Source organism: Macaca mulatta, chromosome 1 (assembly GCF_049350105.2).
Source record: "Macaca mulatta isolate MMU2019108-1 chromosome 1, T2T-MMU8v2.0, whole genome shotgun sequence".
Classification (NCBI taxonomy): domain Eukaryota; kingdom Metazoa; phylum Chordata; class Mammalia; order Primates; family Cercopithecidae; genus Macaca; species Macaca mulatta.
In genome coordinates this window covers 204,879,494-204,905,399 of record NC_133406.1, presented here as the reverse complement: position 1 = coordinate 204,905,399, position 25,906 = coordinate 204,879,494, and the positions used below count along the sequence as shown (strand labels likewise).

The 25,906-nt window shown below is 44.1% G+C and overlaps 1 protein-coding gene across 5 annotated transcripts in view; it reads left to right on the top strand.

The window, feature by feature from the left end:
- AGO1 (argonaute RISC component 1) overlaps positions 1-20,881 on the top strand; it is a 42,458-nt gene extending 21,577 nt beyond the window's left edge. For 3 of the 5 annotated variants that reach the window (XM_077992674.1, XM_077992688.1, XM_077992683.1), the window contains exons 12-19: positions 3,019-3,203; positions 9,442-9,601; positions 9,784-9,874; positions 10,939-11,133; positions 13,215-13,349; positions 13,944-14,045; positions 14,979-15,178; positions 15,421-20,881. In XM_077992674.1, the coding sequence (XP_077848800.1) occupies positions 3,019-3,203; positions 9,442-9,601; positions 9,784-9,874; positions 10,939-11,133; positions 13,215-13,349; positions 13,944-14,045; positions 14,979-15,178; positions 15,421-15,529 (1,177 nt within the window). In that variant the 3' untranslated portion in view covers positions 15,530-20,881. 5 annotated transcript variants of the gene reach the window in all.
- The last annotated feature ends 5,025 nt before the right edge of the window (positions 20,882-25,906 follow it).

Sequence of the window (25,906 nt, the reverse complement as noted above, 5' to 3'; positions counted from 1 at the left end):
CAACCTGGTGACAGAGCGAGACTCAGTCTCAAAAAAAAAAAAAAAGTTCTAACAGCTCCTGATGGATCTGGGGACTATGGGACCTGCCCTTGCTCTTTTTCCCTTACCCCTCACAGCTGCACAAACAACCATCATAATTGTGGTTCCTTGCAAATGGGTTCTTGTCTCCTTTCCTGAGTTCTTTTTTTTTTTTTTTTTTGAAACGGAGTCTTGCCCTGTAGCCCAGGTACAGTGGCACGATCTCGGCTCACTGCAAGCTCCGTCTCCTGGGTTCATGCCAGACTCCTGCCTCAGCCTCCTGAGCAGCTGGGACCACAGGCACCCGCCGCCATACCCAGCCAATTTTTTGTATTTTTAGTAGAGACGGGGTTTCACCGTGTTAGCCAAGATGGTCTTGATCTCCTGACCTCGTGATCTGCCCACCTCGGCCTCCCAGCGTTCTGGGATTACAGGTGTGAGCCACTGCGCCTGGCCTTTTTCTGAGTTCTTTAGCCCCTATTTAAGCCAGCCTGCTTGGCAGTATTGGAAAGGCTCCCAGCTTTTTGCCTTTGTGCCATAGTCTCTTCATAGTAGTTCTATTCTCTGTGTGCTCTTGTGTTTCTCCCATGTCCTTCCCTTGTCCATTTCTTTTGGGATAATCTATTGCTTTGGCCATTTTGGGGTATGGGCACCAGTAAACCCAGAACCTCAAACTTGGAAGAGTTTATCAGACATTCCCTTCCCCCAGTGACACCTAGTTGTAAGGGGTAAGAATGTGGCTTTTTCATGTGGGTCATTAGTAGCCAGTTAAATCTGTGGTTCTGACTGGGCTAACGGTAAAGATTTCCAAGTCATCTATGGCAGTGGCTGAGATTGTCCAGTGAGAATGTACATAGTAAGTGGAGATTGAAGATATAACTTAGAGGAACTGGAAAATAAACAGAGCAGAGTTCCTAAGTGTGTATGGGGTGATGGGATCCAGAGCACTGAGAAAGGGCATCCTTTCCACTGAGAAAGTGGGAGAAGACATGAGGGTGCTATGGGGTTCGACAAACTAGTAGTTGGGGGATGATGGATGATAGAGTTCTAGATGCAACCCTCAATTTTTTTCTGGCTAAAGAGGCCCTATTACTTTAGCTATATCACCTTTAAGATGGGATTTTAGGGCCTTCCTCATGTTAAACATCTCACAATAGTTTGTGGCCCCCAGCACTGGACACAGTATTCCAAGTGTAGTCTGGTAGTAGAGAGAAGATTGGAAATACGTCTTTCCTTGAAGTTGAGACCCACTATTCATGAAATCTGATAACATACTGGCTTTTTAATAGCTACATTGCAGTTGTATACAGGGCAGAGAAATGGAAAACATACTATTAATGGTCAAAGCCCTAGCTGTTATTTACGTGAAACAGTGGTTAGGTAATGTTTTTTTATTCTAACATTGATTTTGAAAAAAAATTTTTAAGATAAATATAGAGAATAACATGTATCCATCCAGTTTTGTCATATTTATCCTTTTTTAAATGTAAATATTACAGGTAAATTTGATGTTCCTTCATGTCCTCCACCCTAGTCCCATTCCTCCCTTCTTTTTTTTGACAGAGTCTCGCTCTTGCCCAGGCTGGAGTGCAGTGGCACAATCTTGGCTCACTATAGCCTCTGCCTCCTGTTTCATGCAATTCTCCTGCTTCAACCTCCTGAGTAGCTGGGATTACAGGCACTCACCACCATGCCCAGCTAGGTTTTTTTGTGTTTTTGGTAGAGACAGGGTTTCATCAGATTGGCCAGGCTGGTCTCGAAGTCCTGACCTCAAGTAATCTGCCTACCCTGGCCTCCCAAAGTGCTGAGATTACAGGTGTGAGCCACTGTGCTGGCCCCATTCCTCCCTTCTGATGAAGCCACTGTTATGAATTATTGTAACTATCCTATTCAATTTATATACCTATATATAAATGATTTTAAATTTTGCATAATAGCATTTACCGTATTTATTTTTCTTGTGTGTTTTTACTAAATATGTGAAAAAATACTTTCTCACAAAACTATCACATTGCTATTTATATGCTATATAATAATATCTCCTAAACAACTGCTTCCATGGTCGTCTTGTACATTGTTTTTAAATTTAAATGGAAGATTATCACAAATTAAATTTCCTGCTGCTTATTTCAGTTTTTGAGTATCTTTATGTAGCTTGATTTTTTTACTCTACTGCATGTGTGTCCTCTCTTCCAACTTTGTCTTCCTTTCCAGGGTAAAGCCCTAAAGCCAAAGGAAGGAAGCTTAATAATTGGCTCTTAGGTTTCAAAGAACCAGTTGGGAAGGAGGGAACTCATTTTTACTGAGCATCTCCTGTGCTCCCGTCACTGTTGGAACCTCTGCTTTGAGCAGAAAGGCCTTACACATGGGCATCTGCCTATTTCTTTGGACATGTAATGGAGCACAGGAATCAGCTGCTTGAGTGGGGCAAGGTGGGAACCCTGAGAATTCCCATAGGTCCCTTTTCTGGGCTTCCTCATCTCCTTGCTTGTACCATCGAACACTTAGCAAGTACTCTCTTACCTTACTCAACTATAAATGTATTTTTTACATTAGCTATTATTGTGTATCATTCATGTTAGAATCTCAGTGTTAGCTGGGTGCAGTGGCTCATGCCTGTAATTCCAGCACTTTGGGAGGCTGAGGTGGGAGGATCACTTGAGTCCAGGAACTTGAGATCAGCCTGGGCAACATAGTGAGATCCCATCTCTACTAAAAAGAAAAAAAGTTAGCCAGGCATGGTGGCATGCCTCTAGTCCTATCTACTCAGAAGGCTGAGATGGGATGATTGTTTTAGCCTGGCAGCTCGAGGCTTGAGTGAGCCCAGATTGTGCCATTGTACTCCATCCTGGATGACAGAGCACCCTGTCTCAAGAAAAAAAACCAAAAACCCAATCTCTCAGTGCCTCTTACAGTGCTAAACACCTAAGATGGATGGATTTTTGTCAGAAGAATTCAAGTGAGACTCACTGCCTCCTTTGTGACCATGCATGTGTACAGGAACTTCACAGACCAGCTGCGGAAGATTTCCAAGGATGCGGGGATGCCTATCCAGGGTCAGCCTTGTTTCTGCAAATATGCCCAGGGGGCAGACAGCGTGGAGCCTATGTTCCGGCATCTCAAGAACACCTACTCAGGGCTGCAGCTCATTATTGTCATCCTGCCAGGGAAGACGCCAGTGTATGGTACAGTTCTCTTGGGACAGTGATAATGATGATAGGACTCTTCTCAGCGTAGCTCCCTGGGGTCTCCTGGGAAGGACTCAGTCTAGAGTCTTGGCTTTGACCAGAGCTGTTACTTAATGTCAGTGCTCCTCTTATAGGAGAAATAGCATGCCTGAGCCATTGAGTGATTCCAGATCCTAATTATCTGCACACACTCCTTCCCAACAACATTTACTGGGGTCCTTTGTGTGCTGGTCCTTATGCCAGGCTAAGCTGGGCCAGGTACAGAGATGGGTTGGTCTAGATTCCTATCCTTAGGAGTGCGTTGTTTATCTGGACATTGTGCAGCACAACCAAGCAGAATAGGTGGTCCTGTTAGTATCGTGTTGCCTGGTAATTACTTGGACTTTTTGAGAGACTTGCTATCTCTCCTCTTTTCCTCTCATTTTTTAGAATAGGAATGACTATATAAATTTCTGTCACAGCACTTTTCTTTTATGCCATTTTCCGTCTCCATCTCTCCTGCTTCAAAGGAGTAAGAGTTCCTCTTACCTTGTTCAACTCCTCTGTGTTCTCTTTCCCAACCCATCCTGCTACCTTTGGGACTTCATACCTTTCAACCCTCAAATATATTCAGATCCGCCATCCTAATGCACATTACCACAAATTTGCCATCTCTTTTAGCTTTTGTCTTCCTGTTTCCTTCATTGAACTTTTTGAGGCCTGGTACAGTGGTTCACACCTGTAATTGTAGCACTTTGGAATGCCAAGGTGGGAGGATCGCTTGTGCCCAGGAATTCGAGGCCACTCTGGGCAACAAAGCAAGACCTCATCTCTACGAAAAAATAAAGTTAGCCAGTCATGTTGTGCACCTGTGGCCCCAGCTACTTGGGAGTCTGAGGCTAGAGGATTTCTTGAACCCAAGAGGTTGAGGCTGCAGTGAGCCGCAATTGTGCCACTGTACTTCAGCTTAGGTAACGTAGTGATGAGACCTTGTCTCAAAACAAAACAAAAAAAACCTTTTTGAATGAGTTCTCTGTATTCTCTATGTCTCTTTCAGCCATCTTGCCTTCTGTCTACCTTTCTCCTAAATCTCTGCACAGGCTTGCCAATGACTTTTCTCAGTTGTCCTCTTGACTTCTGGATATTTTCTTCTATCTCTCCTTATTTATTTTTGTCATTACTAGGAATCCTTGGTGTTCTACAGGTTCCTGTTGTCTGCCTTCTCATTCTGCCTTTACATTTTATTAAAATTCCCATTCATTTCAGTTGCTTCAATCATCACCTATTATTATATGTGATTAAAATCTTGATTCAACCCTTGAACCCTCTGCAACTTCTGTCTGTCCCTTTGGCCTCTCTGCCTTTCTTCTTCAAGAGGTTATTGATCACCTATTATGTATGGAACACTGTGCAAGATCTGGATATATTGATGAATAAAACAGATATAGTGTCTGCTCTTAGAAAGTGTTTTATTGGACCATCTCTTCAGTAGTTTGTCCTCTCTATAAACCTTGTCTTTCCTACTTCTGTATTTGACATCACAGTTGCTTCTAAGTACCTTCATTCAAACTTTGGAGACAGTCTGTCCTTTTGCTTCACCTTCATTGTTCTTCTTCACATTTTTCTCAAGATAATATGCCCTGCTCTTGATCCACACTTCTCAACTGAGTTCTAACCTTCCTTTTTTTCTTTTTTTTGAGACAGAGTCTTGCTCTGTTGCCCAGGCTGGAGTGCAGTGGTGCCATCTCAGCTCACCGCAACCTCCGCCTCCCGGGTTCAAGTGATTCTCGTGCCTCAGCCTCGAAAGTAGCTGGGGTTACAGGTGCGCACTACCACTCCTGGCTAATTTTTGTATTTTTAGTACAGATGGGGTTTCACCATGTTGGCCAGGCTGGTCTCGAACTCCTGACCTCAAGTGATCTGCCCGCCTCGGCCTCCCAAAGTGCTGGGATAATAGGCATGAGCCACCATGCCCTGCCTCAAGACTTTCTTGAATGGGTTCCAAGTAAGACTTTTTGTGACTCTACTATCAAAAATATCTTCATTGGTTACTATTAATTACTGCATAAAGGGTTTTAATGGACCTGATCTTAGTTTAATGTTTTCAGCTTTATCTTGCATGCTTGCCACTCATACTGGAATGATTGCTGGTTCTGGAATTGTTGAAGAGAGCTGAATTTGAATTTAATCCTGGCTATACCAGTCAACTGGCTTGGACACATTACCTAACCGTTCTGAGCATCATGAATTAATTATATAAAAAGCAGAATCTAGCACAGTGCCTGGCATGTAGCTGACACTCTGAGTGCTCATTTCTTGTCTGTGGTTTTCAATCTCTGGTTTTGTTCACGTCATTTGCCTTTACTTGGAATATCTGTATCCTCTTCTTCTTGTCCCCCACCTTGCCCTTAAAATTCTCTCCATCCTTTAATACCCAGTTTAAATACTACTTATTTTTTATTCTTGACATTTCACCTGGAGAGTGAACTTATCTCTTTCTGGATTCCTCTAGTGTATCAGACCACTGATCAGTTACTACCTTACTTGATACTTTGTTGTGGAGTGGATCCCATTCTGCTCTGAAATCTTTCCTCTCTATATACACACCTAAGGGAGTGCCTTTCACTGATATGATACTTAGTAATTAACTTATGGAGAGAAGTTGTTTGATCTTCAGTCCTTGTCTTTCTTGGGCCCTTGTATGGATGATAAGGATGCTTTTTAGGAGAACTTCCTTGAGAAAGTATTCATGTTTCTGATTTCCCTCCATTAAAGGGAGAATCCAGTGTTTTGGCTTGGGAATGGTACAGCATGCTTGGGAAAGGCAGTACTTACTCAGAATTTTCCCTTTCCTGGGCTCAATTATGTTACACTTCTCTCTAGCCTCAGATATTTTATTGGGACCTCGAGTTTCTTTCATTTACATGCAGTTCCTTGATTATATCACCTGGACAATCTGACTGGTACTCTTTTTCTGCTGGCTTAGTTCCTAGGCAATGGAGTCATTTGCCTAGGAACTAAGCCAGCAGAAAAGAGCAGCCGTCAGACTCTTCTAAAGACCCTTCACCATCCCTCCTGGGAAGCTGGGTAAAATGGCATCCTCCTTGTGATGGTCAAAGCAAGGTCCCATTGGCATTTGGTTGCCCTGAGAGTGTAGAAGGACAGTGTCACATTTGCCCTGTTCTGATCAGGTAGTATACCTATCCTGTCTTTAGTATATTTAATTGCTTCCTCTCCACTAAACTGATATTTTTTTTTAATGTAAACTTTTTATTAAATTGTATATATAGAAATCTTACATGTTCAGCTTAGTGATATTTCATAAAGTGTCACAACAGCGTAACCAGCACCCAGTTCAGCAGCAGAACCTTACCACAGCCCGAGTCACTACAACCTCCTACCAGTGGTAACCACTATTCTGGCTTCTAATACCATAGGTTAGTTTTGCCTATATTTAAACTTTATATAAATAGAATCATATAGTATATACTTTTTTTGTGTCTGACTTCTTTCATGCAACATAAAGTTGTGGTTTGTTATAGTTTTTCCATCATATGAATATAACGCAATTTCCATCTATTTATCCGTTCTGTTAATGTACATATTTGGATTGTTTCCAGTTTTTGACTATTGAAAATAATGCTTCAGGCTGGGTGCAGTGACTCATGCCTGTAATCCTAGCACTTTGGGAGGCCGAGGCAAGTGAATCACCTGAGGTGAGGAGTTTGATACAAGTCTGGCCAACATGGTGAAGCCCCGTCTCTACTAAAAATACAAAACATGAACTGGGTGTGGTGGCGGGTGCCTGTAATCCCAGCTACTCGGGAGGCTGAGGCAGGAGAATTGCTTGAACTCGGGAGGTGGAGGTTGCAGTGAGCTGAGATCATGCCACTGCACTCCAGCCTGGGCAACAGAGGAAGACTCTGTCTCAAAAAAATAATAATGATAATAATAGTAATGCTTCAGTGAACACTCTTCTATGTGTCCTTTGAACATATATAACCATTTTTTCTTGGGAGTATATCCAGGAGTGGATTTTAAGTATATCAATTTATCCTTTCACCAGCAGTGTATAAGAGTTCTAGATAATGCTGGGCGCGGTGGCTCACGCCTGTAATCCCAGCACTTTGGGAGGCCAAGGCGGGCAGATCACGAAGTCGGGAGATCGAGACCAGCCTGGCTAACACGGTGAAACCCCATCTCTACTAAAAATGCAAAAAAATTAGCCGGGCGTGGCAGCGGGCACCTGTAGTCCCAGATACTTGGGAGGCTGAGGCAGGAGAATGGTGTGAACCCGGGAGGCGGAGCTTGCAGTGAGCCGAGATCGCGCCACTGCACTCCAGCCTGGGCGACTGAGCGAGACTCCATCTCAAAAAAAAAGAGTTCTAGATAGTTTATATCCTTACCAAACTTGGAATCCATCTCAAAAAAAAAAAAAAGAACAGGAATCCCGGGGTCATGAAGATACTATTTTTAAGTGTTTTTTTTTTAATGATTAAAAAAAAATCATTCATGTTTAGAATTAATCTATCTCTAAATGGAGCAAAAACTGTTGCTTTTCTTTTCCATGGCAGTGGTGCAGAGCTTAGACTCTTAGCTTCCTACCCACACTTGGATTCAGCAAATGTACCCAGGGTAAAAGCAACTGCTGAAGATAGCTCACCTCTGAGATTTTTTTTTTCTCCCTCTCTGGAATTTTACCCCCTCTAGTTCTTGTTTTCTCAGCATTCTCTGCTGCCTTTAAAAAGATGATTTTTATATTTTATCTGGCTTTTCTGAGTGCTATCTGTAGAACTGGCTTGCCACTATTCCATCTCTCTTGGAAGTAGATATGATCTTTTTAAACATGCTCAAATCTCTTCCATTGAAAGCATACCAAATTGTTGGTCAGTCCTACATTTTCTTCCTGATACCTTAGATCACCACAACAATTTTTGCCTCTGTACACTAATTTTTTTTTTAACCTTAATATCACTAATTCCAGAGGATATTTCTGGTCCTGATTTTACCTCATCTCTTAGACGCATTTCACTTTGTTGACCACTTGCTCCTTCTTGAAACACTCTCTTCCCTTGGCAGTCGTGATACAACATTATCTTAGTCTCCCTTCTAGCTTTCTGGATTTTTTGTCCTTTGCTGACTCATCATCTTGTTCTGCCAATACTGGGAGTTCCTCAAGATTCAGATCTAGGTTGTCTTCTCTTTTTACTATGTTATCTTCCTTAGTGATCTCAAGATCATGCCTTCAACTACTCTCTGTACCTAATTATCACACAAATTTGCATCTCCATTTCAGACTACTCTTTTGAGCATTGAACCACGAGACCCATTTGCTTAGTTGATATCCTTACTGAGATGACCAAAAAACTACTTCAGACTCAAAATGTGTCACAAATAATTTATGGCCTATTTTTATTTTATTTTATTTTATTTTGTTTTATTTCATTTATTTTTCCAAGACGGAATCTTACTCTGTCACCTAGGCTGGAGTGCAGTGGTGTGATCTCATCTCACTACAACCTCTGCCTCCCAAGTTCAAGCGAATCTCCTGCCTCAGTCTCCCAAGTAGCTGGGACTACAGGCGCGTGCCACCACACCCAGCTATTTTTTTGTATTTTTAGTAGAGACGGGGTTTCACTGTGTTAGCCAGGATGGTCTCGATCTCCTGACCTCGTGATCCACCTGCCTCGTCCTCCCAAAGTGCTAGGATTACAGGCATGAGCCACCGCACCCGGCCCTCACCCGTCTTGTTAATCTAAGCTACCCTTATATCCTCTAATAGGTCAGTCTAGTGACCACATTCTTTCTCTTACAACATGCTCCCCTTGTTCTTTTTAGCTGCTATGGTCTTTCTGTTTCTCAGACACGTCTTGCTATCTTCTAGCAGGGTGCATTTTTGCATGTTGTTCCCTCTGCCTAGAATGCTCTCTCTCAAACTCCCTCTCCTCTAAGTCCTTTGCTGTCCTCAGATTTCATTTCAATCATTACCTACTCAAGAATCCTTTCCTGACTAGGTTTTTATTTCTTATTTTATGCTGTCATTGTTCCATGAAGTTTTCTGTCGTGTCATTTATCAGTGTTGTAATTTTCACAGTTTTTAAAATTAGTCCCTATTTAGTAAGCACTATGAGAGCAGGGACCTTACGTGTTTCCTGTCATCATTGTGTTCGCTAGCACCTCATACACTGCCTGGCATCTAGTAGGCATTCAGTAAATGTTTGTTGAATGCACTAATCATTTCTCTCCCCGCCCATAGCTGAGGTGAAACGTGTTGGAGATACACTCTTGGGAATGGCTACACAGTGTGTGCAGGTGAAGAATGTGGTCAAGACCTCACCTCAGACTCTGTCCAACCTCTGCCTCAAGATCAATGTCAAACTTGGTGGCATTAACAACATCCTAGTCCCACACCAGCGGTATGAACTCTGTTGTCCACTTGCCCTTTTCAAGGTACCATGCTGGGAATTGATGAAGAGATAGGACCCTGGCCAGGCAGAGTGAATCAGACACAAGGGGGAGAAGAGCAGAGTGGGTATTGGATGGTGCCAGCTAGAGAAGACCCAACGCCTCACCATTTTGTTTTCTCTTCCTTGCTCAGCTCTGCCGTTTTTCAACAGCCAGTGATATTCCTGGGAGCAGATGTTACACACCCCCCAGCAGGGGATGGGAAAAAACCTTCTATCACAGCAGTGAGTGATATTCTCCAGCTGCCTCATAAAGTTCTCCTCTTCACTCTGAGTCCTCAAAACTGCCCATGATTTCCTTCCCTCAGCTCTGGCTCTTGACCCTTCATAAGATCTCCATTTAGCTCGCTATTCCCAATTCCCATTCCCTTGATATGTCATAAAGGTAGCTCTGTATGGTGTCTTTTTTCAGGGAGAGTAGTGAGAGTGTAGCCAGAGACTTGACTCATTCTGCATCACTCTTGCTCTGCATTTGAATGTCTGTCTCCCCATGCCTGCTTTTGGCATGTAGGAGAGGGACTGTATCTTCTCTGAAATCCCTTTAAAGGGAGTTACTTAGTTGATGGGACTATCCTTTCCTCTGCCCATCCTCACTGTGTAATAGATTAGATATTTTTCCTATCTCTCTCCTGACTTTTCTGCTCTTTGTCTCCTAGGGGCTTCCAAATTGCTAGGGATCAGACTTCCTTTCCCACTTGTGTTTCCTAAACCCTCACATTTCTGTAGGCACACTGGTCTTAACCTCAGTAAGTGCAGGGAAACCCTATAATACGCTTATCCCTGTTTTTCTTGTGGCCATCCCTCCTAGGCTTTGGCCACTGTCTCCTTTCTAAATGGCGTTTCTTCCATCAACCACAAGAACACTGTTACTATGGTCATGATTCCTGGGTAGATTAGCATTTGAATGGGAAAAAGGATAAACTTGGGACTGGAAGAGGCCATTGTTTGATCTAGTAGTACTAAACCTTCACACGCTCCTCTGCAAAGGGTAGAGAAATCAATTTATCAAGTACCTACTGTGGGCTAGGCCCTGTGTAAGGTGCTTAATATGGACTGCAGTAGCACTGCAAGCAGGTGTTCTTATCAACATCTGAGAAGGGGAAAAAGGATCAGAGAGATTGAGTAACTTCTGCTTGTGTGATAGAATAGAGATTGAAACCAGGGCTCTTTGAATCCCAAGCCCTACTCATTCAGTTGCAGTTTTCTTGCTAAGAAGCCTTTCCACAAACCCATAGCCTGACAGTGAGGGTGAAGGTTCTAGGAGCTAATCCTTTTTCTCTGACTGTCAGGTGGTAGGCAGTATGGATGCCCACCCCAGCCGATACTGTGCTACTGTGCGGGTACAGCGACCACGCCAAGAGATCATTGAAGACTTGTCCTACATGGTGCGTGAGCTCCTCATCCAGTTCTACAAGTCCACCCGCTTCAAGCCTACCCGCATCATCTTCTACCGAGATGGGGTCCCTGAAGGCCAGCTACCCCAGGTAGGGCCCACAGTAGGTGGAGAAAACCTTCACATCATGGCTGGAAAGCTAGGTGCTACTACCTTTTCTAAGCTATTGGCACTGGGAGGTGTGTCACTTCTTCGGGAACTTTGCTAAATGGGGTAGACTTGGGGGCAAGGATGGCAACTGAGGGATGGAGTATACAAGCATCTGTAGATTTTTCTTATCATAATAGAAGACTCTCAGTGCCTATTTAAGTAGTTGGTTCCTGTTGGAGACTGATTGTTTAGACCAGTGATTCTCAAATGCTAACTTACATTAAGATCACCTGGAGGGCTTGTTAAAACAGTTTTAAGGGCTCTACCCTTAGAGTTTCTGATTCAATGAGTCTTGGATGAGGGCCAAGAATTTACAATACTGACAAGTTCTTAGGCGATGCTGATAGTCTGGAGATTGCATTTGAGGACTAATGCTGTTTTGACCTTCCTTCATAATACTCCTCCTATTCATTCTTACTGCCAGTCTTCATTTTTTTTTTTTAACTTCTATCCTGAACTGGTATCCTTGACTACCGTTTAATAGTATTATAATTACTGTTCCAGTGAACTTCTTGTGTGCCATGAACTGTGCTAAGCACTTCACGTTTTTTTTTTGTGTGTGTGTGTGTGTGTTTTTTCCTAAATCTGAGAGGAAACATGTTTTATTTAATGCTTTACAATAGTCCTATGGAATAATAGTGTATTTACATTTAACAGATGAGAAAACAGGCTTGGAAATGTTACATGATTCTTTAATGTCATCAAAGCTAATTAGGAGTGGAACTGGGATTCATACACATTGGTCTGATTCCATAGTTTATGCTCTTAACTGTTAGGCCCAGTTTCTATTTTTCTTTTTTCTTTTTTTCTTTTTTGGCGGGGACAGAGTCTCACTCTTGCCCAGGGTGGAGTGCAGTGGTATGATCTCAGCTCACTGCAGCCTCTGCCTCCTAGGCTGAAGTGATTCTCTTTTCTCAGCCTCCCAAGTAGCTGGGGCTACAGCTATGAGTCATCACATCCAGCTTATTTTTGTATTTTTAGTAGAGCTGGAGTTTCACCATGTTGGCCAGGCTGGTCTCAAACTCCTGACCTCAAATGATCCACCCGCCTTGGCCTCCCAAAGTGCTGGAAATACAGGCGTGAGCCACGGTGCCTGGCCATTATGCCCAATTTCTAAGTCATCCAGTATTTTCTAAAATATCAGACACATTTATCATATCACATATCTGTTCAGAAATGTCTAGTGGCTTCACATAGCTTTGGGTTAAAATTCAAACTGCTTAGTAAAGCAATCAGCAGTTATTAAGCCCTACTAGGTTTTCTGTGCTTTTACTTAATTGTCTATCTTAGTCTTCATAACAGCTTTGTGAAGCAGGTCTTAGTAACATTAACAGATGTGGAGAAAATGAGACTTAGTGGAGTTTAATAACTTGCCCAATGTAATACAACTAGTTAAAGCTTAAATTTACGTCTAATTGATTCCAAAGTCTATCGTTCTGTACCATACAGTTTTGACCCTCTATATCTGACATCCATGGCCATAGGAAACTATTGCCTATGATTATTTACTTCTAGCTTTTCCTTTAGCTAGCCCATTTTCTAATAATCCTGCTTGCTTTGTAGGACTGAATTCACCTACTCTCTCTGCACCCATTATGGAGCTATATGTCTGCTCTTCTCTGGTGGTCCACAACCTGTCTGCTCTTGGAGCCCAAAAGAGAACTCTCATTAGCTGCCTGATCCTGAGTGAAACTAACTTTGGGCATTGTAATTTTAGTGATTTCTCTGTGAACCTTGGTTCTGTGTCTTGATATTAGGTCTCTTTATACACAAGAACCAGATGTTTGTTGTCTTCTGATGCCAAGGCTCCTGGCCAAGGTTTTATAGGAACATATTAAGTGAACTGAGTATAAGGCTGCTTTTGACAAGAAGGGCCTATCATCTCTAATTGTTGAGCATCAGCATATAAAGGGAGACTGAGCAAAAAGCTATATTACAAGTGGCAATTCCTTAGTTCAGAAGGGTATGTGAACTCAAGAGGAACTGTGTGTTTCTTTGTTTCCCTCTCCATTTTGTGCCTAGATACTCCACTATGAGCTACTGGCCATTCGTGATGCCTGCATCAAACTGGAAAAGGACTACCAGCCTGGGATCACTTATATTGTGGTGCAGAAACGCCATCACACCCGCCTTTTCTGTGCTGACAAGAACGAGCGAGTGAGTGAGGGACTGAGACCTCCCGTCCCCTCCTTCTGTCTCCCTTATCTTAATAGAGAAGAAGCCCTTCAGATAAAGGCTGGGGATTTAGTCCTTGTCCTGTTCATCCTCCCTGGCCCCTTCCCTCCTCCTAGCTCTTGTGGTCCTTCCTCTACCACTGCCTTCACTAGTGTCCACCTCCTCCCCTCCTTCCCTTATACTTCCTTTCCCTCCTCCTAGCTCCCTGGCCTAGACCCCATATATAGACCAGCTCCCAGAGAAGGGAAAGGGAACTACCATTTATTGAACTCCTCCTATGTGCCAGATACTGTACAAGGCGTCTTCCTCACAGCAACCCTGTGAGGTAGGTATTATTATTATCTCCAGTTTAATCTCAGAAAGGTTAAATGACTTGCTAAGATCATACAGCTAATAGGACTTGAACATAGGTCTGTGTGACTTTAGAAGCATATTATTTAAAGATTCAGTACCCTCTGGGAATAGCAACTTTGGCTTTGTTCTTGGGATTTTGGTGAAGTCAGAGTAGAATTGAGCCAGGGTCCTAGTTAGGGCCAGGCAGGTCTTGGGATCTTGGTTGTGTTTGTCTCTATACAGATTGGGAAGAGTGGTAACATCCCAGCTGGGACCACAGTGGACACCAACATCACCCATCCATTTGAGTTTGACTTCTATCTGTGCAGCCATGCAGGCATCCAGGTAGCTGGGCTATATCTTGGGGTTCCAATGGGTCAAAGATGAATTGTTTATTCACATTGCCTCTACAATATATCAGTCATCACTGAATGACATCCAAATTATGTTCGTTTGTTTTGTTTTGTTTTGTTTTATTTTGTTTTGAGGTGGAGTCTTGTTCTGTCCCCCAGGCTGGAGTGCAGTGGCACACTCTCAGCTAACTGCAAACTCTGCCTCCTGGGTTTAAGCGGTCCTCCTGCCTTCCTGCCTCAGCCTCCCGAGTAACTGGGATTACAAGCATGCGCTACCATGCCCAGCTAATTTTTTTTTTTTTTTTTTGAGACAAGAGTCTCGCTCTGTCGCCCAGGCTGGAGTGCAGTGGCGCGATCTTGGCTCACTGCAAGCTCTGCCTCCCAGGTTCACGCCATTCTCCTGCCTCAGCCTCCTGAGTAGCTGGGACTACAGGCGCCCGCCACCATGCCCGGCTAATTTTTTTTGTAGTTTTAGTAGAGATAGGGTTTCACCGTGTTAGCCAGGATGGTCTCGATCTCCTGATCTCGTGATCCGCCCGCCTCGGCCTCCCAAAGGGCTGGGATTACAGGCGTGAGCCACTGCGCCCGGCCTAATTTTTGTATTTTTAGTAGAGACAGGGTTTCACCATTTTGGCCCCGCTGGTCTTGAACTCCTGACCTCAAGTGATCCACCCGCCTTGGCCTCCCAAAGTGCTGGGATTACAGGCATGAGCCATTGTTCCCGGCCAGGACTGCTCTCTTAATAAGCCCTGAGTACACTTGCAGGTTACCTTTAAGAAGAGTGCTTTATGACATTGGTAGTTTTGCATCCGCCTGTTCATGGGTGAATTATCTACCCAGCCGTATTCTTAATAGTGATCCTGTTCCCCTATTATCAGCCATCTCCTCTGCTCAGCCTGGGACCCTCATCTTCCTATCTTCCCAGGGCACCAGCCGACCATCCCATTACTATGTTCTTTGGGATGACAACCGTTTCACAGCGGATGAGCTCCAGATCCTGACATACCAGCTGTGCCACACTTACGTACGATGCACACGCTCTGTCTCTATCCCAGCACCTGCCTACTATGCCCGCCTGGTGGCTTTCCGGGCACGATACCACCTGGTGGACAAGGAGCATGACAGGTGAGACCTGGGATCAGGTTGGCCTCCTTTTTGCTTCAGCCTGTTGTGCCAGATCTTCTCAACTTTCCTTGGGTAGAAGGAAAGGAGTGCTGTCCAATTTGGTGTCATTGGGCTCCTCTGCCCAATCCTGGGTTGGGGTTTTCTCTTAAGTTGGTATGGGAATTGGCATCCCAGGGCTGGGTGAGGGAATTAGCAGCAGCTCAGTTCACCAGGAAGGACTTCTTTCATCTTTTCCTTTTCAGTGGAGAGGGGAGCCACATATCGGGGCAAAGCAATGGGCGGGACCCCCAGGCCCTGGCCAAAGCCGTGCAGGTTCATCAGGATACTCTGCGCACCATGTACTTCGCTTGAAGGCAGAACGCTGTTACCTCACTGGATAGAAGAAAGCTTTCCAAGCCCCAGGAGCTGTGCCACCCAAATCCAGAGGAAGCAAGGAGGAGGGAGGTGGGGTAGGGAGGAGTGTAGGACGCCTTGTTTCCTTCTGTAGAGGTGGTGTAAGAGTGGGGAACAGGGCCAGCAAGACAGACCACCAGCCAGAAATCTCTGATATCAACCTCATGTCCCCCACCCCTCACCCCATCTTGTCACATCTGGCCCTGACCCCAATGGACCAAAAGGGGCAGCACTGGTGCCCACCATACACACAGGTGTCTCATGTGACTCACAGTGCTAAAGACTCATGCTTGACAGCTTGGTAAGGTCAACTCTGTAGCCCTGCAGACAAAAGCTGGTTAGGTTTGGGTTTGATACTTTAGATGGGAAAGTGAGGGGCTTGAGAAAGTGGGTGGGAGGAGGGAAGGATTTTTTAGGAGCCTTAATCAGAAAAGGACTAGATTTGTTTAAGAAGAAAAATGAAACCAGACCCAGATCAATATTTTAGGATACTAGATGTTTTAATGGGTTCAGAATCCAGTTTGTAGGAAGATTTTTTAATGGTTTTGGTTGCTCCTCCCCCAGCTGCCACCCCCCCTTCCCCTTATTCCTCTCTGTCCACATTTTCTGCCCCACCTTACTTCTCCTCCCTGACAGACATCCAGCCCCTAGTAATACTTAAGGCACTATGGCACTTAGCTTTGAAGTGACACGACCCTGTCTTCCTTCCGCCCGCTGGTGGGTAACCAGTGCCTTCCCTGTAACGGTAATGCTGCAGAACTGCAACCTTTTGTACCTTTCTTTGGGGAATGGGGTGGGGGTGGGAGAGGAGGTAGATGGGGAAGAAATACCCCAGACCCAACAAACCTCCAGCCAGAAAGCCAGCTATTTTGCATTTGAAGGAATTGACTTCCTCATTCATTGAGCTTTTTAAAAGATCACAACCTCAAGATGGTTAAAATCCATTGACATTTGCACTTTCAAACATGACAAGTCTCGGAGCTGCTGAGATGACTGGCCCCTGGCCTTTCCACTTATGCCTCCTTTTCTCCTTGTTCCTCCTACCTCCCACCCCACCCAGGTCTGGAGTTACTTTCATAGCATTTTTCACTCTTGGCTTCTTTTCTCCCTTGATGGTCAAGTCTCTTGTGTTTCAATATTTCTTAACTGGGGTGTCTTATAACAAAAAACTCTTAGGTCTAAAATGAGAAAAAAGAGAGAAAACAAAATGTTATTTTTATACCATAACTTGAGTGTATTGCCAAAATTTGGAAATCCTTCCCATGCCTGATGAGTTTATATCCCGGAAACATTGAGCCATCAGAATGAACTGTGTACCTGATTTGTTCTCTGACCTGGCTAGGTAGGGAGGGGGTGGTTATCACCCCAAGATGGGGTCCGGGCTCCATCCTTCCTCTGTGCAGATAATACCTTTCTCTTGCTGTAGCCTCCCTCCTCTGCACTGTCCTGCACTCTTTCTTGCAAGTGCATCTTTTTCCTTCCTCTGGACTGTCCTCTGACCCTTTGGCTCATCCTAGATTCCAGTGTGTCCTGTGGACAGGCTGGGGAATTTTGCTGCTCCCTATTGCTTCTGTTTACACAAATGAATTTTTCCTGGTTTCCCACTAGGGCATGTGAGTGGGTGGCATGAGCTTTTTTTTTTCTTTTTGTCTTGAGACATGGGGTTTGGCTGTCTTGCAGGACTGGAGAAGGTGGTGGTTCTAGCTTGGTCTCTGCTGGCCTTGAAGCAAGCATCCCCCCCTGCCCTTTTTCCTTGACTGTTCATTTTTTTCCTGCCCCACCGCTTGGGATGGGGAGTTGCAACTTCAGTGTGGAATTTCCTCTTTTTGAGGAGCCTGGGTTTGGATCTATCTGATCTGGTGATGAAGCCATGATTACTTTAGACCTAGCCCAGGCTTGGAGGCCAGCTGGAGGCAGGAGGGTCTAAATCCTGGCCTATAGAGTTAGAACTACCGTTTCCTCTCCTCAGCTGCCCTTGTATGACCCGAATTTGCTATGCAAAACAATCTGTCCCAGGTTCTGTTCTGGTTGGCTACATTGTTCAGCAACTCACAAAACGTAGCACAAACATTCATTATGGAGAAAGCATCAGGACTGTTGAGTAACTCCTCCTTTACTTTTTTCCTGCTGGCTACAGCATGGGGTGCCCTATAGGCACAAGCCCAGCTGAAGAACAGAATGGAGGGCTCTGGGAGGAGGCAGCTCACTGGAGAGCCTACATTCCTTACACAAGTGCCTAAAGAGAGTGATGCTAACACTCCATCTGCCCTGTCCATTGCCTTCATATACAGTCTACTTCGTGTTCTGTCACCCTTTGGGGAGGGGAGCTCTTCTGGGACAGTGGGCTCTGCATGTTCTCTACTTGGGTACATTTTGGGGCTAGGATCAGGGCACTATTCCTGGAGGGTCCAGTCATTCACCAGCATTTGCAAATGTCCATAGGGAGCAGGTGGCAGCCTCTACTCCCAGCAACAAGTTTGTGTTCTCTCCTTTTCTCTCTTTGCCTCACTCTCTCCAGTTGGTTATCAGCTGGGGCTTGAAATGCATTTTTAGCCCTTTGGCATGGCATATGCCATTCAAGAAATAAAAAAGCAAGAGAATCAGCTTTGGGCAATGACAAGAAATGACTTCTTACTCTGATTTTTTTGTAAAAAAACAATTTTTGAGACTTGAAAAATAACCCTGACCTTGAGGATTATTCTTGTTTGAAAGGTGGTGGATGCAGATGGAGAAGTGGTGTTGGCAGCAAGCTTTGGCTCATGTGGATTTGGTTTAAGTGGTGCTTCTTACCCAAGCTTCAAGGAAGTGCTTGGGGGACCCCCAGCCTCATCCTCTTAGATGGGTCTCTTGCTCTCTTTGTACCACTGTTTTGCCTTCCTTTTCCTCTTCTCTTTTTCCCTGGCTTCCTTTCCCTTTTCTACTATTCACTCTGCTTGCTTGCTGGCCGGCCTGCCTGCCTGCCTGCCTGCCTGCCTGCCTGCCTGCCTATGTGATGATGAAATCTCTGCATGGCTGCAATGATCCCACTGTTAGCTGGCAAGGTCAGGCTTAGCTCCTTGACTGCAGACGACCAAGAACCTGTTCCCCAAGCCCAGAGATGTTCACCTGGGCTGGACTGCCCTCAAGCTTATACGAGAGAAGAGCAACTGACCTGCCCAACTTGTGTGAAGTCAGGAGGGTTTCTGGCATTTTCCACACCTGTCCACTCCTTGGAGCTGGTTTCTCTCATTGCTTTTACTAAATCTGGTTCTTTTTCTCTTTACCTGGGGCCTGCCTTTTCTGAGATTGTCTTAGGGTTGAGCTACTTGGGTATCCTGGGCTTGAGTGTTAGGGGATGGACATAAGGGAAAGAGTGATGAGAAGAGAATGGAGAGAATTTGAATAAAAAGTGGGAAAGGAGAGAGCCCTGTTCTTTGATTGTTTATCCAGTCCAACCTGATCCATTAGGGATTGAGGTGCTACACTGGCCTCCAGGGATAAGCCTGGGGCTATTGTTGCTGGGAACTTATGCTTAACATAAAGCCGAAGAAGAAGGTACCTGGAATTTTGAAACTTCCCTAAAAAGCTCCTAATGCCCACCTGCTAGATAGCTTCTCTGTGGCCTCCTATTTAGCTAAGCAGCAGTGTTTTTGGATACTTCTCTTCTTCTGTTTGTGAATAAGGCCAGCACTCAAGATGGGCAGACAAGGGCATGCTATTAGCTGGCCCATAGGATATCTGTAAGGCTGGTGGGACAATTTTGGACCTGGAATCCTGTGAACTAACAAGGTTGGAAGTTTCTTCCCCTTCAGGGTAGAAAAATCATCTCAAACTAGCCAAAAGGCAGTTTTGGAAACTACATTGGGGGAAGTTATTTTTATTTATATATGGGGCCTAGGCCAATCCAGGATGGTAGCTGGAATACCTTCCTTCTTAAAATCTGATCATGGCAGGGATATGCAGGGCACTTTTTACTATTTGGCCTTCTAAGCAGATTGGGAAGGAGGTATTTTCTGGTTTTCTCTTTCCTCCAACTTAATAGGACTTGCCTTCTCCCTGGGCAGGGAGAGAGGCTGGGTTGGTGCTCTCCCCTTACTCTACTCACACTGACTTAGAACCTCTGGCTGCTGTTTGGGCATCCAAGAAAGGGAGGGGAAGGAATGAGCTAAAAACAAAACAGAATGAGGTGGGAAAGGGAGATTTCCTTCTCTACAGAGGAAAATAGGAAACCCTCCAAGAATTGTGCAAGTAAAGACATTCGTCAAATGCACTGAGTCCCTTGGTGTAGTAGCAATAAGGAAAAATGAAATTACTTTCCTGTGCACACAGTCCAGCCTAATTGGTGTGTGATGTTGCACTTAGCAGCCATGTGGTGGGCATGTGTGACTACTCTGGGTTTCACTTTAGTTTCTAAACTTTTTATCCCTCTCAAGTCCAGCATGGATGGGGAAATGTCTCTGGATCCCCACAGCTGTGTACTTGTTTGCATTTGTTTCCCTTTGAGACTTGTGTTTGTGTCCTGCTTTGAGCTGTACCTTGTCCAGTCCATCGTGAAACTATCCCAGCAGCTGTAATGTACAGTTCCTTCTGAAGCAAGCAACAGCAGCAGCAGCAGCACAATTCTGTGTTTTATAAAGACAACAGTGGCTTCTATTTCTGAAGTGCGGTCTTTCTCTTTTTTTCCTACCAGCAAAACAAACTTCTGGGACTGATTACATCTCTAATAGATTTTAGGTGAGAATAATACTGTAGATTGTTATGCAGGAATACTTCACAGGGCCTCCATTTATTCTTCATTCAACAAACATGCAAAGTACTGTGCCAGCAGTATTGTGGGGAGGGCAGGCACAATTCAAAATGAGGAAAATAGTGTCTGTCTCATTAAGGGAATTAAGTTTGGTGGGGGATATGACTAGCCAACTGGTCCCCTGGCATAGGAGAAAGATAATGAGGGAGTGGAATAAGACTATAGCAACGAATATAGGGAGGAAGGGACAGGTTTGAAAGACAAGAGATAGAATTAGTAGGACTCGATGGCTGGTGGAAGACAGGAGTAGAGGTTAGCTCCCAGGTTTCTCCTTGAGCATAGGAGTGTGTTGGGACATTCTGCCAGTCAAGATGGGGGTGGCAGGGGGAGACTGTAGAAGGAAGGTGGGGAGTTTTTTGAAGAAAGACAATGTTGTGTAGACTGAGTTTTGGGGGCAATAAGGGTAAGGTGTCCAGTAAACACAGGTTGGTGCTCAGGTAAGACTGTAAAACTGCATTTATGGATACGGGAGTCATATAGATGGTAGTTAAAGCCATAGGCATGAACAAGTTAGCTTAGAAAAAGAGAAGAGAAACATAGTATACAACCCCCTAAGAAACTCAGGATGGGGCGAGGAAGTAGATCTTAAGGTGACAGATCACTGGTAGAAAGCTTGTGGGTTTAGGCCGGACGCGGTGGCTCAAGCCTGTAATCCCAGCACTTTGGGAGGCCAAGACGGGCGGATCACTAGGTCAGGAGATCGAGACCATCCTGGCTAACAGGGTGAAACCCCGTCTCTACTAAAAAATACAAAAAGCTAGCCGGGCGACGTGGCGGGCGCCTGTAGTCCCAGCTACTCGGGAGGCTGAGGCAGGAGAATGGCGTAAACCCGGGAGGCGGAGCTTGCAGTGAGCTGAGATCCGGCCACTGCACTCCAGCCCGGGGACAGAGCGAGACTCCGTCTCAAAAAAAAAAAAAAAAAAAAAAAAAAGAAAGCTTGTGGGTTTTTTGTTTCTTTGTTTAACCAGTTTAGTGAGATAGGAGAAGAAATCAGAGTAGAAGTTTCATGAAGGGTGTGATTAACAACATGAACTGCTGCAGAGAAGGAGTTCTTTTTTTTCTGTGTGTTTTACCTTTCTGCTCCCCATCTGTTGGGGATCTTATAACTCTATGACCTACTTAGGTTATTCTCCAGTATTTCTTGAAAATGAGTATTGGAAAAACCAATTCTAAAATGGCTAAGACTAGGACTTTCAAGTTCCCCACAACTACCACCAATTAGGAGATAATTGTAAAAGAATAAACAAAACCTAATTTTGTTCCAGTGTACTAGATAATAGTAGAATACTATATTTATTTCCATAACTTGTCTTCTTTAGAGCCTGTGAACTCCTAGGAGCAGAAGCTATATTCTCTTCATTTTTGTCATCTCAGGGTCATGGCATATACCAACGGATCAGTATGTGCAAATAGAATTGAAATAGGCTAGTAGTCTGTAGTTTATGAGTATGGGCTGGGTGGGCAGCAGATCAAGAAGTGATAGGAGTACACAGGAGGAACTCAGAATTCCTGAAATCTTTAGGTAAGCAGATACTTAACCAGATTATCGTTGTCTTTTCCCACTCACCCCAAATTGGAGGTATTATGGTTTTGTACTTTAAGCTGGTGGTATAATTGTCAAGCATGTAAATTCTGGCATTCTTCCTGGTACTGCTAGAGCATTGTTATTTCAATGCATGGGGGTAAGAAGGCTCAGAGAAGGATTCTGGCAGAGGGCCCAGTGAGAAATCATCAGTGGTAGCCAGTGTGTACATACGTGGACCTAGCATTCCTCTGGAGGCCAAGTGTTGTGAATTGGCCTGTGGCTATCACCTGGCAGACTCCCTTGGGAAAGAGCTAGCCAGCCCCATGCTTCTTTTCAGCAGCAAGCGTTAGGGAGGTTGGTTGAACTTGAAGAGCAGATTAGACATGGAGCAGATTTTGCCCAGTTGAAATAAGACATAAATTTATGACCCCGAGTGAGGCAGAAATAAAGTACTTAGCAGGGGGAATGGGAGGATGATGATTATGGCAAATTTTGCTAGAACCTTTAGTTTTAGAAAAGATTGATACTGAAAAGCCTTCAGGATTTGCCTGTGGTTGCTACTCAAGTTAAAAAAGACTGGGAGCCTGCATTGTCTGGTCCTGGAGCTCAAGGTTTTCAGTGAAGGCTTGTCCTGGCACCTCTGGGCATTCCTTTTCATTACTAGTTGAGCACCCTTCCTTCTGCTCTGTCAGTTGGCAGAATACTCTGGAGCACATTCTGGACTAGCAGTTGCCTTGGGGTAGTCAGGCTGGGTATTTGTTTGGTATCTCTTGGTGTAGCAGATCCCAGAATCTCATGGCAATTTGGATTTGGTGGCTAAAAGAAATAGTGCAAGGAAAAGACTAGTTGGAAGTTCTGAGTCTGGGCCATCCTTAAGCTGCTGTCTACTGCTTGAATGGGAAGTGATGTTGAATTGGCAAATTAGCTCACCTTTTTTGTTCCTAGCTTTGCAGACATTTATTCCTCTGATGATAGGCTGAGAAATCCTAGGCAGACTTAGAAGGCACACAGAGCATGACAGAAGTACTCCGTCAAAGCAGCTGTGTCAAGAAGGAAGAGCTGGAAAAGTGCATTTGCTGGGGAATTAGGCACATTTAGTTTTCCACTTACGCATAACTGCCTTCTCCAGTATATCATAGCAGGGTTTTTTAGGCCTTTGTGGCTTACCCTGCAGGAACATACTATCCTGTTGTTCTGGACTGTAGCACCTTCACCACCATCCTCTTGGCAATGGTTTTTTGTTTTGGGTTTTTTTTTTTTTTTTTTGGACAAAGTATAATATTGAGGGACCTTTTTAGGGAGCCTTTGATCCTTTGTCCCCATTTTCCAAAGGCAGGGAACTTTCCTCTTAAAAGAGACAGTGGGAACTTTTAGCCAGGTTTTTGGAAAAGGCCTGTGAGCTATTAATGAGAGTGAGCTGCAAAAGGAGGAAGGGTTTGTTTGGGTGCTTTGAAGTACTTGGCTAGGTGTTTTCTACAGTATCTTATACAATTGCATCTTACAGCATCTTTACATGCAAAATAGTTTATCAGTTATCTTCAATTGCATATTACAAAATTCTGATTAAATTTTTCTTAAATAAGAAAACTATCATTTCATATGATAAGAAAGCCTAATTTAATGTTACTCCAAGGTTGGTTAATTCAGTGGCTCAGTGATAACACCAAAGAATTAGTTTCTTGAAATCTTTTTGGTCTGCCATCCTCCATGTTGTTTATCCTCACGCCAGTTCGCCTCATGGTCCCAATATGGCTACTGTAATTCCGGGAAGGAAATGCTGACAGAACCATGCCTGGCAAAAGAGACAAATTTTTCCGTGTCCTTCTAAAGCAAGGAAGTCTTTTCCTGGAAGCTCCAGCAGATCCGGCCTCATGGCTTTGCTACAAATGGGTCATCTCACTCCTGTCATTGGCAAAGCAAGTAAGATCATCCATCATGAGTGGCTTAGATGAATGAATTATCCTTTGAGTCACGTAGACTAGAAAGTCCAGTCATGTCTACCAGCAAGAAAGGAGATAAGGGCTATTGGATAAGCAGCGTCTGGTCTCAAAGGTACTTCAACTTTTACAGATGAGAAACATGAATCTGAATGACTTTCCTAGGCTCACAGCAAGAGAGGGCCTTCAGTGTTAGCTGTGTCTGTCCCTAAAGCCCAAGTTTTATATTGTATCTTGCTACAGTGTAAAGTAACTTACTTTCTACCTTGTGGAAACTGATGGTCTAGGACAAGAGATTTGAACTCAGGTGCCCAGGTGACTCTAATCTTGGCCCATGTGAGAAGATTCTACTGAGTTGCTGTCCTCATCCAGTGATGTTTCTTGTCTCACACAAGAAGCCTAGGAGTAGAAAGTCCTAAGTGGAGTAGAATAATAGTGGCAGCAGGGAGGGAAGTGTGCACTGTGTGTCCCTGAGCCTGACTTACTGGGCAGGAACTTGGCGCTTAAAATGGCAGCTGGCCACCCTGTCTTTCCTGCATGCGCTGAGTATTTGGTAGCTGATTATGCCTTTCCTTAGTGACCAGTGATATTGATCATCTTTTCATGTGCTTACTTACTATCCCCATATCTTTGTTGTTCACATCTTTTACCCATTGTATTTGTTGTTTTTGAGACAGTGTTTCACTCTGTCACCCAGGCTGGAGTGCAGTGGCACGATCACGGCTCACTGCAGTTTCTGCCTCCTGGTCTCAAGCAGTCCTCCCACCTCAGCCTTCTGAGTAGCTGGGCTTACAGGCATACACTACCATGCCCAGCTAATTTAAAAAAAAAAAAATTTTTTTTGGTAGCAGTTCGGTCTCATTATTATTGCCCAGGCTGGCCTCTCTCAGCTTCAAGCTATCTTCCTGCCTCGGCCTTCCAAAGTGCTGGAATTACAGGCATAAGCCACTGGGCCCAGCCTCTTTTACCTGTTTCAAAATTGAGTTTTATTGAGTTTTAAGAGTTCTTTATTCATTTTAAACACAAGTCCATTGTTGGTTATATCTTTTACATCTATTTTTCCCAGTCTGTGGCTTGCCTTTTCATTTTGAAGAGCAAAAGTTTAAAATTTTGTGAATTTATTAAAGCTCCATTTGTTGCTTTTTTCTTTTCTAGTTTATACTTTTGTGTCATATTTTAGGAAATTTTGCACTGGGTATTTGATGGCTCCTGAGGAGGTTCAACTTTCAGAGGGCACTGATTTCTCTGCACCTGAAATTTTGTACTATTTCTGTATTTCTTTCTTCTCACAACAACCAGTGTCACCAGGTATGAGGGCAGAGTTTTAGCTTGTTTGCTGAGCCCCATTCTTGAAGCTTATTTATTTATTCATCTATCTATCCATCCATCAATCCAACAAATATACTGAATGCTGCTATGTGCCAGGCACTGGCACTGTTCTAGGTACTGGGGCAATGGGAGTTAAGGTAATACCCAATGACCCTGCTCTGTACCCTTAAGAGCAGACTCAGTTGGGGATGAGTTATCCAAAAATAGGGTGTACATGTAGTCAGGAGAGAGCCTCATACAGCTTTGCCTTTGGCAGAATCCTTCAAACCTCTTTGTCTTCCTACTTCTTGATATTACAAATCATGAGCCTTTCACATGCGTTCACTCTAAAGAGGTGGGTTCCTGGATAGCAGAAGTAGATAGAAAGGCATCATTGACATTTATTGAGATGGAGTGAATCAGAAGGTGTAAATTCTGCTCCGTCAATGTCGAAAAAGACTAGCCGATCTCAAGGGTTCATCACTGTCACCATGTCTATTGTCTATTCTGGAAGAAGCTGAAGAAGTCTGCCTTTGTTTAGGAAACCAGTTCCAGAATCAGAGGGGTTGAGGATATAAAAGACCCTTGCACAAGAGTTGGTATTTACCCTGTCAGATGCTGCTACCAAGATTTGGATTGTGTACAGTCGAGGATTAAAAATGACTTTTAAGATGCAGTGTTTCATCTGGTGACATTTAATTTGATATTTTAAAATTGGGGAGGGTATTTTCAGCCACGGGGGTAGGGATGTGAAGGAAGCCGAAAGTAAGACAGAATTG